The sequence below is a fragment of the Adiantum capillus-veneris genome, chromosome 4 (assembly GCF_014529385.1).
Source record: "Adiantum capillus-veneris isolate H3 chromosome 4, ASM1452938v2, whole genome shotgun sequence".
Lineage (NCBI taxonomy): Eukaryota > Viridiplantae > Streptophyta > Polypodiopsida > Polypodiales > Pteridaceae > Adiantum > Adiantum capillus-veneris.
Genome location: NC_140934.1, coordinates 120,146,463 through 120,159,062, shown reverse-complemented (window position 1 = coordinate 120,159,062; position 12,600 = coordinate 120,146,463). Strand labels below are relative to the sequence as shown.

The 12,600-nt window shown below is 42.5% G+C and overlaps 1 protein-coding gene across 1 annotated transcript in view; it reads left to right on the top strand.

Moving 5' to 3' along the window:
- The window catches only part of LOC147459901 (uncharacterized protein At3g49140-like), a 34,744-nt gene extending 22,747 nt beyond the window's left edge, over positions 1-11,997 (top strand). Inside the window, exons 9-12 of the mRNA XM_086511079.1 lie at positions 9,352-9,455; positions 10,107-10,259; positions 10,788-10,883; positions 11,298-11,997. Coding sequence (XP_086367205.1) covers positions 9,352-9,455; positions 10,107-10,259; positions 10,788-10,883; positions 11,298-11,417 — 473 coding nt within the window. The 3' untranslated portion in view covers positions 11,418-11,997. The remainder of the gene's footprint in view (positions 1-9,351; positions 9,456-10,106; positions 10,260-10,787; positions 10,884-11,297) is intronic.
- The last annotated feature ends 603 nt before the right edge of the window (positions 11,998-12,600 follow it).

Here is a 12,600-nt window from a genome sequence, read left to right as displayed (position 1 = left end):
GCTTGCCTTCTCCCTTGCTCTATGTAGCGCGATGATTTGCTCTCGCGCATCTCTCCCTCCCCTTTGCACATATGGTAATGCCCCACTAGTTGGGCTTCTCAGATGACCATGTACAGTTTTGGGGGTTTATGCGTGTTTGCCAAGGCAAGAGCCTTCTGTACAGGAACCAAATTAGCTAATCGTTAATCCCCTTCAAGTACACAATTCCATCGCGAAGGAATGCGAAAACGAAGAGTTTTCTTGCGTGAAAGCTCGTCCGATTTGAAAGGGAACTATCCCATTGAGTGCGGGAGCACCTAAGACACGCGCAGGCGTGCTTCTACGCGTGTTTGCTCCGCTCAAAACGGTCCAAAACAGAGAATTACAGCTTTTTGTGTTTTTCTGTAGGTTTAGGGTTTCGCACCTAAACTGCAAGGAATTGCCAAGGGAGCCTCGGAAAGGCCTTGGGATGCGTGTACAGGGTAGTAGGCACCTAACAGTGGCAAAAGAGAAAATTACAACATGCTGAAATTGACATGCAGCTCACTGGAAAGCTTCCATACCGCAAGGGAAAGGGTCCTTGACGTGTACTTTTGACCTACAGGGATGTTCGCGTCGCTATGTTGGCGAAATTGGGTCAAAAACCTGTAATTACAGCCATGGACAGGATTGGACAGCTTGGTGAGGGTTCGGTGGAAGCGTTCGGATCGTTTATTTGTCAGGGGAGCCTTGGGAAAGCATTGGGTGCTTGCAGAGGACAATTAAGAGAGATTTCCCGCGAGGAATTTCGTCTAATTCAAGGGGCAAGAGACCCTACAAGTGCGAGAGCTCGAGGGCTACCCAGAAAAGTGATCGGCACGCGGATCGGAGCGCAAAACAGAGAATTCAGCGAGCTGCAATTTCTCGCCAGGTTTTGCAAAGGGCTCTAAAGTGCGTGGAAAGTCAATGTTTGCTTGGGATTTTGTCCTTGGAGACTTCTACTGTGGTTATGTTGCCAAAATCGGGTTAGAGGAATTTCAGCCTGATAAAAATGGGACAGCTTGTAGAAGTTTACAGGTTTTTCTCAAGTATAATAAGAATAAAGAAATACCGAAAGGGGCGCCAGTCTTTAGGGCCAACAGGGTGTCGTTGTCTGCTTGGTAGCGCTCTAGCTGCTAGGCCGTGGCTTGTCTTAAAGTGTTGAATTCAAGTCACAAGTTTATTCATGAAGTTCCTTTGTGTCGTAGAGTTAAAGTAAAGAATTTCGGGTGAAGCCAGTCCACCGTCCTACCGACGGTTTCAGCGTGCGTCGTTCCGAGGTTTAAACAATACTAAAGCAATATTTCTCACATCTCTACTCGGGAGTAAAATCACCAATCAACGATACCAATATTAAACCCAGAGTGAAACAATTCAAATCGGCACCAAGACAGGTTTAAAACGGATAGCATCCATTTCAAACAATACTTTCTGAAACAATGTTAAAAGTATGTAACTAAAACAACTAGAGAGTTCATTCAAGGCTTTGTTCGGACAATCAAACTTTGAGGATGAGTGGCTTGCTCTTCTGTATCACGGTGATGGTTCGGTTCCGAACCTAGAGAGTCGCATCATTCTTGTCGTGCCAAGGCATGCCCAAGAGAACGTCGCAATTGCCCAACTTCACAATGTGGAAATTGGCTTTTCCATGATAATCTTGGATAGTCACTGGAAGAGCACCAATGAGCCGTACCGCTTTCTGAGTTTTCCCCGTGGCTAGCTCAACTTCAATTTCTTCACCCTCTGTATCATAATCAAAGTGCATCTACTTCAAGATTTCTGGATGGATGAAGTTCTCTATAGCTCCGGGGTCAAAGAAAATAAGGGCTTTGAAGTCGTTGACTTTTCCATATGCTCGACACAATTCATTTGTATTTTCAAGGCGTATGCCATAGATATCAGGGACTAGTCCAATAGCGGGTCTAGCTCTCTGGCTGGAGGTGGCTGTGAGGATCGTTCTGTCGTGGGAGCAGAAGGTTGCTCTGAAGACATCGAGGCTCGCTCAGGACATGTAGTAAATGTATGTCCTGTTTGGAAACATCGAAAGCATCGGCCTTCTTGTAAAAGGGTTTCTCGTTGACGACATGTCAGACAGGCCTTTGAGGTTGGGTGTCACAAGACTCCCGCTCCCTAGAATTTGTTCGTTGAGAGTTGTGGTTAGTGGCCGGAGGTTCTTTTGTGGTAAACTCCAACTTCCCCTTCATCAATTTGTAGCCGACCGCGGCATGGTCCATAAGCTCTTGCATGGTGGAGATTTGCTTGGAGACAATATTCCTGCAATGGTGATGGTAGTCCAATGGTGTATCGCTCGCATTGGGCCTCCAAGGGAACGATCCTAAAGAAGGACACCGGAAGGTACATGTCGAGAAACCTTTGGTTATAGTTGTCCATGGTGTCGGTGGCAAGCATTTTCAAGTTGCCCCACTCTGCCAAAATCCGGACTTCAAACATAGAAGTCATGTAACTACATGTAAAAAGTGTCTTAAAAGCTTGCGAGGTCCTTGGAGCATGCGGTTGTGTCGCGATTGAACTCCACCATTGCATAGCATTATCTTTAAGAAATCCCGCTGCTTGAGAAATTTTGGATTCTTCTGTATAGCATAGATGTTGTCGAATTTGCTGTAGAAATTGCAATGCTTTCTTGCGATATTTCACCTCAGAAAAAGTGAAAAATTTGATTGTCGTGCCGCCATCCTTGAAATCTTTGGGTTGGTTAGGTGCGTATCCCGGGTATGGATAATAAGGGTATCCATATGGGCTCCAACCATTGTAGCCCGGTGGTGGTGGAGGTGGGGGCAATGGCGGTGGCAAAGGCGGTTGCACTGGATCAGGGTCAGATGGTTGAACCATATTCTTGAAGATTCCCCCGATCGGAACAGATGGCTAAGAAGGTTGCCGGCTAGAAGCTCTCGTACTTTCTGGTCCCGGAGGAGGAGGTACCACTTGGGGCATTAGAGGGGGTAACATGTAGTTCAAAAATTGTTGAAAAACTTTGCAGCATCTTAAGATTCTGCTGAGGATGCCGTGAAAGAATGTCGTGAAGCTCGTCGAGAAGAAATTGCAAATATTTTGCTGAATCCATGAACGCCATATCTTGGGTTCTTTATGGCTTATGCCCTGTAAGATAGAGCGGTGAAGATGGGAGCGCGCCCGATGCGCGATGAAGTAAGGGTGAAAGTGAATATCAAGTCCGGGGTTAGGACCCGAAGATACTTCAAATAGAATTCCAGTAGTCTTTGGTTTGCTCTGTCTGCTCTTTTGTAGGATCGGTATGCTTTCAGAAAAGCATACGCCTGATGCTCTGATACCACTGTCAGAGGACGGGCACCACGTGCCAACAGAAATGAACAGATTGAATAGACTTTTAGCACTTCAATAACATCTGAACTAAAAGAGAGAGAGAGAGAGAGAGAGCACACGTCACACGGAGTGGCGGAATTCCATATATTACTTGAACTCAGTACAATGCCGGTACTCGCGCTCTGCACCTTCTCACTGAAGCGTGCTAGAGACTGAGCCCTCTGCACTTATTTAAAGGCCCATGGCCTTGAAAAGCAGTTTACATAAAAAGCCTTCAAACCTGAAAGCAATTGGCCCAAAAGCAGAATTCCATACAGCTCTGCCACGTCAGCAGTCAATGTAAAATGCGGAAATCCGTACAACTTTGCCTTGTAAGCATGTCAACGTAAACTCCGAAAATCCGTACAGGTTGTGAGCGTGAATTTTGGGAATCCGTACAGACTGCCACGTCATCTTCTCCGTGCGCGTATGTTTGTGTGGGCTTTTTTTATTTTAATGTCTTTATGTCACTTGGGCCCCATCGGACGGGGTCCCATAAGTTGGTGGGAACTTCAACCTCTTGTGCTTCTTAGGGTTTAGGCCCCTCGTCCGAGATCTGCAAGTTGGCTTAGGTCTTCAGTGGCTTGACACGTCAGCAGTTTGTGATACTTAAAGGCCAAAAGTCTGGCTTATTGTACTCACTTTATGTCTCTTCTGTGAAAGAGAATTCTATTTCAAGCTGCCGCCTGCAGAGTTGTGGCATAGCTGGCTAGGACATATGAGTCAAAAGGGAACGAAAGTCTTGCAGCGTTCTGGTTATATTTCTGTGTTAGTTTACTCTTAACTTCTCTTTATGTGAGCATTGTATCTATGGCAAACAGACTAGGTTGACATCAACGCCTTTGGACAAGAAGTTATGGAGTCCTCTAGATCTCGTTCATAGCGACTTGTGCGGACCTATGCCAGTCAAGTCTGTAGGGGGAGTGTTATACTTCTTAACATTCATAGACGACTCTACTATAAAGGTGTGGATTTATCTTGTGAAGCAGAAGAGCAACGTCTTTAGTGTCTTTCTGAAGTTCTTAGTATTGGTAGAGAACCAATCGGACAGAAAGCTTAAAGCTTTGCGCAGTGACAATGAAGGCGAGTACATCTCCTCCGAGTTCAAGATCTTTTGCAATAAACGAGGCATTAGAAGACAGTTTACCACGCCTTACACACCCGTTCAAAATGGTGTGGTTGAGAGGATGAATAGAACCATTCAGGAACGGGTCACTTGAGGCCATTCAAATGGATGATAGCGTGAAGTGGGAGGAGGCTATGCAATGTGAGTATAACTCGATTTTAGCCAAGGAAACTTGGGATTTGACAGAGTTACAGCAAGTAAACATACATTGCCATGCAAATGGGTGTACAAGAAGTACATCATAGATGATCTCGAGCCTAAGTATAAGGCTAGATTGGTTGCTACAGGTTCAAGCAAACAAAAGGTGTAGATTTCGATGAAATCTTTTCTCCAGTGGTCAAGATGACTACATTACGTCTTATGCTTGGTCTAGTAGCCATCGAGGACATGGAATTGGTCCAAATGGATGTGAAGGCAGTGTTTCTTCATGGGATCCTTGAAGAGGACATCTATATGAAATAGCTAGAGGGTTTTGCGATAAAGTCTGAGAAGCCAACACGGGCAGAATTGGTGTGTAGACTCGAGAAAGCTTTGTATGGATTAAAGCAAGGCTCACTACAATGGTACACTAAGTTTGATAAGTACATTCAGTCCCAGGGTTATGTACGGAGCCAAGAGGATCACTGCTTGTACACAAAGAGGTTGAACGATATTCCCTCGTCATTTTGATTTTGTATGTGGATGATATACTCATAGCTGGGAAGTCAAAAGATGAGATTGCACTTGTCAAGGATGCCTTAAGCAAGCAGTTTGCTATGAAAGATTTGGGCGATGTATATCACTTTCTTGGTATGCGTATCAAGAGAGATCGCATACGTGGTATACGTGAACTTTCGCAGGAAGAGTATATTCACAAGGTATTGCAACGTCTCAATATGCAAGGGGGTAAAGCATTGAGTACCTCAATGGCTGCATACGGAAAATTTAGCAAGCATGATTGTCCCAAATCGGATGCTGAAAAGGCAGAGATGGCAAAGGTGTCGTATTCTACGTAGTTGGCAGTCTTATGTTTGCCATGGTTAGCACATGGGCAGACATTGCATATGCAAGTGGCAGATCGAGGCAGAAAGCATTGGGAAACAGTGAAGCACATCTTGAGATACATCAAGGGCTCAGCTAGCAAGTGCTTACGCTTTGGGAACAATGATGCATCCATAGTTGGATACACTGATTCGGATCATGCGAGTTGTGTGGACACTAGGCGATCCACATCTGGTTATGTTTTCTTGTTCGCTGGAGCGGCAGTTTCTTGGAGATCATGTATCCAAAATTGCACTTCGTTTTTCACCACTGAGGCAGAGTATGTTGCAATTTTCAGTTCCAATAAGGAAGTGGTGTGGTTATCTCGTCTAGCAGGAGACCTTGGTATACACCACACCCCAGTGCTACATTGCGATAGTCAGAGTGCGATTGCGTTAGCAAAGAACCTCGTGTTTCACTCCAAGTCGAAACACCTAGAGGTCAGGTATCATGTGGTACGGGATATTTTAGCTAGCAAACGCATTGAGCTAGTCAAAGTTCCCACGGATAAAAACCCAGCGGATGCTCTAACCAAGAGCTTAGCCCCAGAGCGGTTCGCACATTGCATAGAGATGATGGGCGTAGGGTGAAGCTATGGTCATGCTTCACGTTTTGTACAGTTGTACATAATAGTCTCTACATTCTTTAGCCACTTGGACCACGTTGGCCTTCAAGTGGGAGATTGTAAGGGTTTTAGGCCAAGTGACCGCCTAAAGGCAATGGCCGGCCGCCCATCTATTCTTATTGGTTATTATGAAGAATAAGGAGTGAGAGGGTTTCTTCCTCTCAGCTCCACCAAAGATGTGTGTATGCTCATCTCCTTCCCCTTCTCTCCATCCCTCTCTTGCACTCCATAGCCATTTCCTAGAACATGCACATTGGATTAGATGCGCACATGACACTGGATGAGATGACTAGATACTATTGTGAATGCATCAAGATTTTTCGGAAGGATAAGATGGCTATACAATGATCTAGGTGCATCAAGAGTTCGGATGGATTGATATGGCTAGATTGGATAATTGAAACACGGTGTTCAGTGTGAACTGCATGCTATGTAGATGTACTATTTGGTGGGGATGGTCATGGGCATGGTTTGCTTGAATGGATTGCGAAAGAAAGGATATGGATTTGATAGTAACAAGATTTAGTAGATCAAGACATCCGTGAAAAGATTATTGTGGTCTGGATGTGATTACTAAATGATTACAATGATCATGATTTGTTTCCGAGACCCTTGACAGAAATGTGATTCATCCAGTGATTGATGTTTTGTAGACGTGCTAGATTGGTGGAGTCTGGTGCATGGGTACATAGAGTCAGAGTCTAATGAAGAAAGTTTCTATCCTTTGGTTGTTTTGCAGGTGTAATCCAGGGTGATTACTATTCTTTCAAGAGGGGGGAATGTCACAAAGTGATGACGTGGCGCGTCCAAGTGTAAGAGAAATGGCCAGGTGGACAAGAGAAACTGAAACTTGAAGAATTGAACCCAAATGTGTGGTCGAGGGCCTAAATAGAAGGGGTTAGGGGTTTTAGTGAAAACCTAACCCTACCCAGCTTATGGAGGCCCTAAAACCCTAAAAACATCAAAAGTTTGACCTCTGGCTGATTTTCGTAAATTGCATTGACAATGATGATGTGGCCACTGTACGGATTTTTGCGTTTTGTTGGTGGAGTTTAAGCTTCAAAAGATAAATCCAAGATGCTTGTGAAAACACAAGCATTCAAAGCATTGAGCCCACATTTGCACAATGAGCAATTTTTCATGACCATGCTATCTTATTGATTGTAACTGTCAATTTTGGCAGATCTATTTCACACTCCAAGGCATCAATCCTTTCTATGTGCAAGTATGACCCCTATATGCATAAGCTACATGTCACAGGTGTCCTTTCAAATTATCTCGGTGAGTGCATTATCAAATATTTTTAACCCACTCCATGGATCCATCTTAACTTGTGACTACTCATCAGTGGCCATCCTAAATGCACTATTCTACATATCTTGAATTCAAAGAGGAAAACAATTTTGAGACTAAAAATTATAAAGAACACTTAAGAAAAGATGCACATTCTATTTCAATCAAGTTGTGACAGTCCACGGGCTCTTATTCAGCTGTCCTCAGTTGAAAAGCTTCTTCATATTGTCAAAGGATGTCAAGATATTCCTTCATAGACTCCTTATCCACCCACTTTGTATGTATTGGGGGTCGACCTTTGAATTTGAGCAAAGACTTTTGCACTACAAGACTTCTTCTTTTAGTTCGATCCTTATGAAATAGAATCTGTTCATTTTCAATAATTTGCTATGTTTCTTCGATTTCTGAAGGATCTTCGATGATGGGTTCTTTTGATACTTGTCCCACATAAGGCATTAACAAGCTTACATGAAATGTATCATGTATTCTCTAATGAGTAGGAAACTGAAGCCTGCAGGTCACTTCATTGATTTTCTTGATCACTCTGAAGGGTATCTTTTAGAAATCTTTGATAGAACCTTTGCGTCAACTTGTTTTTATCAAACTTTAGTAGGACGTAGTTACCTTCTTTAAAGACTAAACGTCTTCGTCACTTGTTTGCTTGCTTCTTTTGTTGTTCTTAAGCTGCCTTGATAGTAGCTTTTACTTGATTTATGGCTGTCTTCAAGTTTGTGATAATTTATCAGCTGCAAAAATTTTATTCTTTGTGCGGATGACAAGTGGAGGTATTACCCTTCTTTGTATGACTTCATATGGGGCTTTCCCTGTCGACGAGTGTATGGTGTTGTTGTAGGCTAAATCCAGTAAAGGTAGTTACTTTTTCTATTGTGACTGATGTTCACTAACATAAGCTTTCAACATGTCAAGAAGAGTGAGATTGATGACCTTTGTTTGACCATCTCTTTGTGGATGAAAAGATGAGGAGAACTTTAAAGTTGCCCCCAAATTCTCAAATAGAGCACACCAAAAACTACTACTTAACATGGAGTCTCTATCAAAATGATCTCTGAAGGCTTGCCATTTAACCTAAAGATATGTTGAATAAAGAGCCGTGCAGCTTGTGTAGACTTTAGTGTTTTGCGACAAGGAATGAAATGAGCTTGCTTATTGAATTTGTCTATGATTACCCAAATCATGCCATGTCCTCCTGGTGTCCTTGGAATTCCTGTGATGAAACTCATGGTGATAGACTCCCAAAGTTTGTTTGGTCTTGGCAAAGGTTGTAATCATCTTGACTTTCAAACTTTGATTCTGACAAACCAAACATATATCGATGTAGTAGTGTATATCCTTTCGAAGTGCCAGCCAATAGAAAAAGAGCTCTAAAGCACTAAAGGTGGTTGCCCTTGCTCTATGTCTTGCATATGGCGGTTCATGACTTTTTGTAAGCACCTTTTGGCGAAGAGGGAGAGTGATGCATAGCCGATTATCCATCATGAGATATGCATCTTTGATGCGATAATTTGGATGGGACTCCCATTCTTGTAGCTTTAGCCATACTTATTTAAAATAAGTATCTTGGCCATATGTATTCTTCATACCTTGAAAGTCTTCATGATGAGCCACTGTAATTGTAGAGATTTCAGGTACTTTAAAAAGTGTGTCTAGGATGTCTCTGCTTACTCCCGCTTGAATCTCAACTTCTTGCCTCTGTGGGTAAACTCCACTTTCTAATTTTAAAAATGGATGGTTGAAGAGTAGATACAGGATAGGATGTATTAGGGTTGAGGCAGTGAGATCTGGAGTACCAGCTGGTTGTCTCTTCTGACTGATTAACTTCAACGACTTATAAAATTTGAAGCATGTTATAAATCTAATGGGTATGTTCATAGTTTTGATTGTACTAGATATAATGAGCTAACCCCAGTCAAATCCATTCTGTTAAATGCAGGTGCCAGTGGAAATGGGGAAGAAGGAGAGTCTAATGAAGCAGGGACCTCTATTTATAAACTCGACGTAGAGAGCTTACATTTGATCTCTTATTTTAGGATGGAGGTATTTATGAAAGGGAGAACAATCAAAGATTTTGAGTGTGAACTTAATGGAAGATGCATGTGCAGTAATAATTGTACATACTCTGTTCATTTTAAAGACCTGCATTTTTTTTTGCAACATTCTCAATATTGTAGATATATACCCAAGCCTTCCTAATAAAAAAACGATCAGTTGGTTAATTGCTGTTCAGTTGACTAGTTCTGTAGGAGAGTTTCTCTGGTTGAGAATTCTTTTGGGTCTTTGCTAGGGGTTAGAAATTTTAGGGCAGTGAAGAGTACTTAAGCTTTAGACTGCAAATACCCTTGTGCGTAATTGACCCTACTCTTCCATGTTGACAAACATCAATGTATCACATTTATGTCTTGAGCCTGTCTGGAACATGTTTTCAGAGGTGCTAGTTGATTCTCCTTGGCATGTGTGATGCTTAGATCCGTACGTACAAATATGCCCCCACATCTGAATAACTAGAAGTTTTGTGTTCAGGGTATATCATCCACGTGCATCTAATACATCACAAGTTCTGTTGTTCTACTTTCCATTTTACAGTTCGAATCTTGTTGGATTGTGTGTTATCGTTTCGCTTGCAGTAATTTTTACTTAGTGTGTCTGGATGCAATTGTAGGACTCTTAGCTCTCTCTGGTTTCCTGCAGTCAATTGTGGAGAATACAGAGTTTCAGGCAGCCAAACCAGATATCCTGGCACGTGCAGGTCCGGAGATTGTTGATCGGCTAAATTCTCGCGGAAAAGTTCTTGAAGATGCTTTGAAGTTAGTGTGTCTGCATCGGAAAGGCATTGAAGTAGAGGTAAGCTTGATGTTGCTCTCAATGTTAGGATGAGAGTGTGGACCGTAATGGAGGTTTGGCCTCAGATCCTATGATTAGTCAGATCCCCATGGTGGCCGCCAGTCCCATGATAGGCCAGATTTCCCTTTTACTTGTTGAAGTTTTCAGTGCTGAGTCGTTTTTCAAAGAAACATTTTGACTTGCTGATTATGTACTTAATGCCTTCCTTAATTTTGAAGCCCATTTGGATGTCCGGAGCCATTTTAAGCATCAAGGAAGCCTCCCAATGATAGGTCAGGCTTCATAGTGAAGCCCAAGCTTTCTGGTAAAGCGTCAAAAAAAATCGGAACATATAGCCTGGAGTCTCAAGTATATACACACAAACAAATGCGTGTATTTGTATCAAAGAAAATGTGTCTTTGCTGAAATGTTCTGGAGTCCCTGAGGTTCTAGGCCATGTTGCGGAGTGTGTCCACTTTTTGTATGCAGGCAGTTGTTGACTCATTGTTCACTGGTTGATTTATTTTTCCAATTTTGTACCCTGTGCAGCAAGCAGCGTTGCTGCACATTGATAGTGTTGGCATGGACCTACGAGTACACAGTGGACGGGAAATACAGACACTAAGAGTTTCGTTTAGTCAAAGGGTATGTATGGCTTTTATCTTCAAAAAAGGATTATCTGCATTTTCGCTGTGAAATTCGCCAAATTACCTTCGTATTTTATGGAAACTCCCCATATACCCCTGAAATTTTAAAAATTCCCAAAATACCCTTGAACCAATTTTGCGGGGATAGCTTCAATTTTCACGTAGTTTATTCGTTTTGATAGACAATAAACCGTCTCTTTGTAATTTCTCCAAGGTTTTTCTTGTAATGTTAGCATATAAATGCAGTGATATGCCACATCAGTTTAAACGCAACATCTAGGTTTTGCTGGTCTATAATTACTTTTCCAAGTCATATTTAAATTTAGTTGCTTTTTAAATGTGTGTTTTTCTGTTATTTTGTGTACATATTGAGAAGAGTTGTAGCACAGATTGGCTTGGTGTGGTTGTGCAGGCAACTAGTGTAGAGCATGCGGAGCAGCTCTTGAACCAGTTGCTATTCCCACAAGTTCCTCTTAGAGGGCCCAAGAAACGCAGGTCATGGCCCCGAGGAAAATCAACAGACCGGACCTAAAGCCCTCTCCAAAAAAAGAAGCGGAAAGATTCTGTTTGTTGAAATGAAGCAGGTAAGGAGAGAATTCGGCCTTTGCCAACTGCAGCTGTACTTTATATTTATGAGGACTTTCATGGAATCACAAGATTCAGAGACATGCTAGAGGGCCGAGTTCGACAATTCAAGATGGCTCTGGTGGGTGGAAGGAATGCTTGTATATCTGCCCATGCTCGTCCAGCTTCTGAGTTTTCATCTTGAATAGCGATACGGAATCTGGCTATGGAGGCGTATCTCAAGTCTCACGATGTACGTTCATAGCACAACAAATCTTCTGAATGGAGGAGCAGAAATTTGTGAGGGTCGCTGAAGTATCTGAAGCCTCGCTATTGGTCATTGCTGAAAACAGCATATTGTAAATACTCTGCAATTTTTGGGTCTTTTTTCACAGTGGTCTTCTAGTTGTAAAAAAAACCATTAAGACAGTATGACATGCTATCTTCAATTATTGGTTGTCTGAAACGAGGTGAGTTATGATTTAAAAGCAGTTGTCATAGATGTACATTGTATGACTTCATACTCTCAAGAAAGTTTCATGTGGGTATTGATGGCGTTATGAGAATTTGTGAAGATAAAACTACTTGCGTTCCTTTTCTTAGTGTTTGTGGTATATAGTATGCGGTTGTTCCGTTGCCTGAAGAATATTGGGGTGCCTCCTTACTTTGGGACCTGAGTAATGTATGCTTGCTTGTAGAAATGGCAACATCAGTCTACTGTGTATGACTAGATTTGCTTGAAATCAAGGCTTTGAAGTATTTATCATAGTTACATATTCATGTTTCCAATGATTCAATGATGAGGTTGGTGGATGTGCAGCTTATTTTTACTGGGGACTGACATAGTAGCATTGTGAATGCTTAAGGTACTAAGTGCGGTAGTTCTTGCGGCCTCTTCTTAGGAATCTAGATTCTTCAGGAAGGGATGTGATGCGATCGATGGTTCTGGGTCTGGAAAATTGTAGGCACCAATTTTCCTTGGTTTATGTTGCAAAATGGGTGTGAATGGATATTGGTAATTTAGTATCATATACCCAACAGTACTACTACTAACCCCCCCCCCCCCCCCCCCCCCCCCCCCCCCTTTTCTGAACACACACACAAACCCATCCCATGGACACAGATTGTCTTGCATTCCCCTGGGTGGGATG